The sequence below is a fragment of the Diaphorina citri genome, unplaced genomic scaffold, assembly GCF_000475195.1.
Source record: "Diaphorina citri unplaced genomic scaffold, Diaci psyllid genome assembly version 1.1 scaffold1382, whole genome shotgun sequence".
In the NCBI taxonomy this organism is placed as follows: domain Eukaryota; kingdom Metazoa; phylum Arthropoda; class Insecta; order Hemiptera; family Psyllidae; genus Diaphorina; species Diaphorina citri.
The window spans coordinates 40,975-48,870 of record NW_007378808.1 but is presented as its reverse complement, the minus strand read 5'-3'; the positions used below and the strand labels follow the sequence as shown (position 1 = coordinate 48,870).

Here is a 7,896-nt window from a genome sequence, read left to right as displayed (position 1 = left end):
CCTGGTAAACAGGAGGGCGTGGGTTCAATCCCAGCCGAGGTATGGAATTTTATCCTCATATAATTTGAGAGGCTGGAGTAAAGGGACTTATCAGTCCTATGCGAGCAGTATAAATAAGCACTATTATTATTATATAAGTAGCCTACTGCTGGAGTAAAGGGACTTTTCAGTCCTATGCGAGCAGTATAAATAAGCACTATTATTATTATTATTAAATGTATGGATTAAATTTTCAGACGGAGGAGCTCATGGTTCAAAAGAAGTTGCGAGGGGAACTTATGCAATTGGAGGATGCCCTGTCACAATTACGCAAGGTAAACTTATTATTATTATTTTTTTTTTTATATGGATTTGCTGTCACTCTATAAATGTTAAGAATTATAGTGATGGGAGTTATACTCTCCATTCCTTTGACCACAATAATAGTAGTAGCCTACTGCTGGAGTAAAGGGACTTTTCAGTCCTATGCGTGCAGTATAAATAAGCACTATTATTATCAGTTAGACATAGCTTTCACGTTCTGGGTAATGATTCGGAAGTTTTAATTGATGAGTATGCTGATGTGCTACCCTTCATAGAGGGACAGCATGAATTTTATACATAAAGTCATTTCTTCTTCAAAATTCCGGCGAGGGAGTGAGAACTTGTGAACACTGAGAAGGCGAAGTTGTTTAGAAGTTCTGCGGTCTTGCTGAAATTGACTCCTGGGAATCCTGGGAACTTAAGGTAGAAACACACTTCTGTCACATCACGTCACGTGAGATCACGTAAACTCATGGGGAGTCGAGTAATCAAACCTTTACGACCTTTCAGGGATCATCTCCAAGTTGGACTACCTGCACGACCTTGGCGTGAACGTCATCTGGCTGTCACCCATCTTCAAATCACCCATGGTGGACTTTGGCTACGACATATCGGATTTCCGGGACATCGAACCCATCTTTGGTACCATCACGGATTTCAAGAACCTGCTGTCCGAAGTCAAAAACTTGGGTGAGTTAATTAAAAAGGGATTGATCCCGTGACTGGCTGGTGCGGGGGCCACTCAGCCTCGTGAGGAAAATGAGTAGCTATGACATGTAAATGCGCATAGCGACCGGTGCCAGCATGGTAGGTAAACATTGGTTGTTAGGATTATTGAGATACTTATTGGGAAAAATCCTACAGTGCTGCAGTGAGCACCAAAGTTGTGACATAATAACACAAAGAAATTGCATTTACATTTAATTAAAAAGGCTAGGGTGAGAGCCGCAGGAGTTAGTATGAGTCTTTCTTGTCCCTGTATACATATATTCCCTGAATAAGAACACTGAACTTTATGTCAAGCGTCTCTCCATTCGGCGACAAGCTACCCACCTACTCATATTATAGGTACTCAGCTTGAGTGAGTGATCAATCAGGGACTGATGCGTTCAGTGTGCTATCGTCGCTGGCTACTGAGTTAAGTGATGAAAAAAAAAAATATCCCCCAAAAACTAGTTTTTTTAGTTTTTTGGCCACCCCTTCCTAAAAGTTTCATATTTTCCCAGTGAAGGTCCATACCAAATTTGGTGCTTTCCTGAATAAATGCAGACCTTTAATTTGATATATAGGTCGACCAGGTTTGGATAAGTCCTTCTATGGGCACAGACCGACAGACAGACAGACGGCACCGAAGCGAATACAATAGTCCGTCCCTTATACCTTTTTATTACTATTGTAATAATAGAGGAAGGACGGACTAAAAAGGTAATACATATATGTATTTTCAGAGAAAAATCATCTGTTTATTTATCATTTAAATTGTTGTAATAACAAACAAACAATCAATAACAATAACAGGCAGTAGAGTAATCTTACTCCTAGTCTGATTGAAAAAGTTGGACCGATTGCAATACTTTCTCATCACTAGATATAGCTTCACTATAACTGTAGTACCTCATAGAAAGTAAAAACTGTCCCCGACTACAGGGTTACCAAATCTGTACTACATCACCGTAACTTCCTTTACAAATCTTCTTTATTTATCATTTAAATTGTTGTAATAACAAACAAACAATCAATAACAATAACAGGCAGTAGAGTAATCTTACTCCTAGTCTGATTGCAATACTTTCTCATCACTTAGATATAGCTTCACTATAACTGTAGTATCTCATAGAAAGTAAAAAACTGCCCCCTATTACAGGGTTACCAAATCTGTACTACATCACAGCAACTTCCTTTACAAATCTTCGTAGATTCGTAAAAGTTTCACCTATCTTTTGGGGGCAGTTGCCTCTACAACTAAGCCTCAGAGTGGGCTTGTAGTGTGCGTTTACAAATCTTCAGAAAATAACCGATTTTATTTGTGCCACACAGTACGGACGAAAGGCGCCTTCTGATTGGTTCAAAGGTTGATCCTGGTAAAAAGACCTTTAATTTGATATATAGGTCGACCAGGTTTGGATAAGTCCTTCTAGGGGGACAGACCGACCGACCGACAGACTGACAGACATTTTACAAATTTAATACTGGAACAGCCACAACGTTTGATTTATGCTACGTAGGCATCGAATGCGTAGGTTAGCCCTAGTATGGCGCCAAGAATCTGGAAAAAGAAGAGCAATTATAGCATCAATAATACCTATAAGAACAAAGTAAATACAAATTACAAATCAATAGAACTGAGCAGGTTGTTAGCGTAACAGGCCTTCTAGAGGCTGAAAAAATATAGGTGAAATTATGCTACGTAGGCATCGAATGCGTAGGTTAGCCCTAGTATGGCGCCAAGAATCTGGAAAAAGAAGAGCAATTATAGCATCAATAATATAAGAACAAAGTAAATACAAATTACAAATCAATAGAACTGAGCAGTTTGTTAGCGTAACAGGCCTTCTAGAGGCTGAAAAAATATAGGTGAAACCCACCTTTGGTCTATAAAATTAGCACGGTGGGCTTTGAATCTGGAGGTTAGTGGTTCAAGTCCAAGTCAAGTCATGAAATTTAACGTAGTATATTAAGTGGGGAACGACATTTGTGACGAGTATTTATGCTCAACACAATTAAAATTACCATAGTAAAGCGAATAAAATCTTCGTAAAAAGAGATTTGACAGCCTGTTAGTTTAAGAACCCTGGTAAGCCGATCTTCTTCTTCACCTTTTCCCGTGTTCAGACGGGGTCGGCGTTTTTCGTCAGCCTTTTACGAAAAATTTACGAGTGTCGGCCTTTCGCACTCAATCTTTGCTAATTATTTAGCAAGGGAAATTTCAGGCTGGTATCACACACACGGACCAATGGCTGAAACTTTGGATTTAGGCTCTAGGGACCTCAAAACGTGTTTTGACTCTAAAAACTGACCATCGAAAACTTGACCCGATTACATTACTTTCCTTCCTATAGGATAAGGAAAGTAAAAAGATTTGATTCGATGATTCCCTTGTTTTCAGCTGAAGAAAGACATAGAAGACCTTCGTTCCATAAAGCACCACCATTCACATCATCACCATAGTAACAGCTCTATGACGTCATCACATCACGCCCCCATGTCATCAGGTATGTCACCCATCCAAATACTTACCACGCTCAACGTCTGTTTTTTTTTTTCTTTCTTTTTAGGTGAAAGCCATCCGTTTCGAGAAAGAGTCTTATTAGGATAAAATCCGGCCCGGGCGAGAATCGAACCCGCGACCTAATGCTTTAAAGACGCAATATCTTCTGAAAAATCGACAGCAGCCGGATCAACTCCGCGCACACACGAACGCTGTTTGCAAGCCAATGTTTGTGGAAAAACGATTGCAAACACCGTTTGCAAACGATGCGCGCTTAGTGTAACATTACCTTTTTACACTAAGACCGTAGAGTTTGTATATCTGCAGCCTTTGTAATAAGAGTATGCTACGTGCAATATCTTCCAAGCTAACTAGGTAAACTTATCAAGTCTTTGAGCTTAGGTAAGCAATCTGATTGCTTGATTTAATTTCTTTTTTTTTTTTTTATCTAATCGTACTGTTGAAAAAACAAGCTGGGTCCGTCCCTCCGGGAATTTTCTAGCCCGTAGCGCACTGCGCTAGGCCAAGTTCCAGCAAGCACTACCTAGTGTATCTTTACACGAATTAATTCACCCGGATTTTCCTATACCCGTATCTCCGAACCTACTGAATATAAAGATCTCAAATGCATGAAGCATCCCCTCAGGCTACTAACTAGACTGGCTCAATGAGAAAATCCATCAACAAAAACTTTCGCCAGGGTGGGAAGCCAAAGTTTGCCATTTTGTAACTGACTCACTGACTCACTCATAATGTTCAAGTCACCCATCCATTTATTGGCCTTTCTCGGCGTAGCTTTACACAGGTGAAAACCGGTCTCAAATTATCGACTGAACTGTTATCTAAAACTTTCTCGCTTTGAGTTCATAGGTCGTCGCGACAAATTTCAAGATCAGAGCTCATTTGTGTGAGGAAATGTGAAAAAAATCCCCCCAAAACCGGTTTTTCGGTTTTTTGGACAAAATTTGCACCACCATTTTCGTGATCCTGGTAAAAAGACCTTTAATTTGATATATAGGTCGACCAGGTTTGGATAAGTCCTTCTAGGGGGACAGACCGAATATAGCCTTGAATATAGCCGGTGGCCCTACTTATACGGCTTATACCGATACCAATACCCCTAAAATAGTTAAGTCACAAAAGATCTACCCAGGCTGCAGTGACTATGTCACTATGGCTTAAATATAGGCCCTACTTATACTAATACTAGTAAAATGATACATATGTCTGGTGAAATAAATAACAAAGGCACACGTTTTTAAGCCACAACGTTTGATTGACAGCTCTCAGTCAGGAGTGCCGTCTGACCAATCCGTGTCCATGCTTAGCACCGAGTCCATATCGCAGTGAATATTCACCGAAGGTGTGATGTTTGTGTGTGTCGCTGACCGTAATGGGTGTGTGTGGTGTATGGGTGTGTGTGTGTGTGTCGCTGCACGTCTTTCCGACTGATGATTTTGAAGAAAAAAAGTATGTCTTTCCGACTGATAATTTTGAAGAAAAAAAAAAGTATGTCTTTCCGACTGATAATTTTGAAGAAAAAAAAAAGTATGTCTTTCCGACTGATAATTTTGAAGAAAAAAAAAAGTATGTCTTTCCGACTGATAATTTTGAAGAAAAAAAAAAGTATGTCTTTCCGACTGATAATTTTGAAGAAAAAAAAAAGTATGTCTTTCCGACTGATAATTTTGAAGAAAAAAAAAAGTATGTCTTTCCGACTGATAATTTTGAAGAAAAAAAAAAGTATGTCTTTCCGACTGATAATTTTGAAGAAAAAAAAAAGTATGTCTTTCCGACTGATAATTTTGAAGAAAAAAAAAAGTATGTCTTTCCGACTGATAATTTTGAAGAAAAAAAAAGTATGTCTTTCTGACTGATAATTTTGAAGAAAAAAAAATTGTATGTCTTTCCCACTGACAATTTTGAAGTATGTCTGTGTGCGGACAAAAATTTATCACGAAGAATTTGGAGCAGAAAAATCTGTGTTCACTTGACGAAAGTAATTTTGAAATGAACTAAATTTGTAAAATATAGCTTGACTGAAAATTCATTTGCTACACTGCCACCACATTATTTTCCTCTAGCCAGCATGGAAGGTAGTGCGCATTGCGTTGTAAGCACGTAGGCAGGGTCCACACTTCGTAAGCTGTAAAAACCTTTTGTTTGACCTCAGATTTGAAGTTTTGACCTCAGATTTGAATTCTTCACAACTTTTTACGTAGGAATCGACTTTTTAGCAATAATTTTTACCCAATTTCAACTGCTCCATTGTCCGACATTTTGACATTAAGAACATAAGTTTGAAAAGTGCTTTAGGTCGCGAGTTCGATCCCCGCCCGAGGTGAACTTTATTCTAAACCAGTGCTTCTCAAAGTTGTAGCCACCGCGGCACACTTCTCAAGACTTCAATCTTTCTGCGATCTCGCGGCACACTAGAGAGTGCGCGTGACACACAGTTTGAGAAGCACTGTTCTAGAGGTTCGTTGTCCTAACAGGTCCTACTCTCCCTACGATCCTAGGAACATAAAACTCATACATCCACACCACTCACCATTCAAAGTTTCGCTTTAACTCGAACATCATCCAGAAGAATAGAGTCAATATTATAGCATATCTTACCTACATAAATATGACATGTGGTTTATTTGGACTTTTTTTTTCAAAATAAATAGGTACGTAGGTATCTACCCAAGTGGATAAATTGTTTTAAATAATTTACCTAGCTAAGTTTTGCCAAGAGTGTCGGTCTGTTTTAAATAAATTTCGTTGAGTAAATTCGTAGAAGCTTACCCATCCTTTAGCGCTGCTTGCGCCTATACCTAAGTCTCAGATTGGGTGTTTTGTGTATGACCCAAGTAGATACTTTGGTTAGATATGTACATAAGTACCTACCTATTTACACTCTATCGTGAAATCCATACGGACAAAGTTTTCTTCGAAATTTTAGAAAGACACGCAATGAAAAAAAAAAACAAGCTGGGCCCGTCCCTCCGGGAATTATTTAGCCCGTAGTTTATTCGATCAGTACCTATGTACCTACCTAATTTGTTTAATATTCAGTTTATTATTATTCTTGATTTGATTTTTCGATTTCGAGTACAGAATAATAATAATAATAAAGGAAGGACGGACTAAAAAGCGTTAAATTTAATGACTTAAATTTAAGCTCAGATTGTGGTTCCGGAAGAGAACTGACCCCGCCGGGAATCGAACCCAGGATCTCCAGCTTGCAAGCCTAGTGTGATACCCACTAGGACTAGACCAAGGAGGTTTCTTATTATTATTATTTTTTTTCCAAGATGAGTTTTTCACCGCCGTTTTTATTTAAATTAAATGACATATCTGTTTCATTTACAGGAAGTTCAGCTGGTCCGGATAAAGGCAATATAAAAGAGGAAGTCCTGCCTGGTAACGTTAAGGAAGAGGTGTGTCTAATGAAGGATAATAAGGAGGAAGCGGGGGGCAGCAGCTCCAGTTTTGTTTCCTCTGCTGTCAAGAAAGAAGAGTTAGCTGAGGTAATTACCTTTTTTACTGCAATTTATTTACTCTAATGATAATATTAATAATACTCTCTTGAGTGGAAGGTAACCACTAGGCGAGGTTAACGCCGGAGGCGTTCTTTACCACCTAACCCTTAGAGCTTCATTATTATGTCTTCAATTTCTCAAATAAATGATAAATTCCATGCCTTGGCTGGGATCGAAACCCTGCCCTCCTGTTTACCAGGCGAGCGTCTTGACCACTACACTACCAAGGCAGGTAAAATACAGATTAACAATAATAAAAATCCCCTTTTCTTTTCCAGACAGAAGACCCCATTTCAGGGGCCCCATCCACAAGTGGGGCCGGGGGCAGTGCGCCCCTCTCCCTCTCGGCTGGTCTGGAACCCCAGAGGCCCGGGGACCCCCAGTTGGCCAGTCCTGGCTGTAAGAAGGAGCCGGGAACCCCAGGAGCGGTAAGCGGGGGGGCCAAGCAAGGACTGCTCAATCTGGGCCCTGTCCCGGTCAAGAAAGAAGGTATGTTTTTATTTATTATCTTTTAAGAGGTTTGGCAGAGGGGACTGTAGTAACTGAGGTCTTGAGGTTGAAACACACTACTATAAAAACACTGAAAAACTGACAGCAGCCGGATCAACTCCGCGCACACACGAACGCTGTTTGCAAGCCAATGTTTGTGGAAAAACGATTGCAAACACTGTTTGCAAACGATGCGCGCTTAGTGTAACATTACCCGACAGTAGATAGGTGACGGTCAGTAGCGTAGTTGTGAGGGGTAGGCTTTGTACTTACAAATATGGAGGCTTGCACTAGACTGCAGGAGATGCGTGACAGTAAACACAATCAGGTGTACCTGTCGTCAGGTCTACCTGGCAATGAGTGGCAGGC

General features: G+C 39.9%; 1 protein-coding gene across 1 annotated transcript in view; it reads left to right on the top strand.

Annotated features, from left to right (window-relative positions):
• The window catches only part of LOC103515617 (E3 ubiquitin-protein ligase Bre1-like), a 38,558-nt gene that overhangs the window by 5,662 nt on the left and 25,000 nt on the right, over positions 1–7,896 (top strand). Inside the window, exons 8-10 of the mRNA XM_026828243.1 lie at positions 3,410–3,515; positions 6,869–7,026; positions 7,317–7,527. Coding sequence (XP_026684044.1) covers positions 3,410–3,515; positions 6,869–7,026; positions 7,317–7,527 — 475 coding nt within the window. The remainder of the gene's footprint in view (positions 1–3,409; positions 3,516–6,868; positions 7,027–7,316; positions 7,528–7,896) is intronic.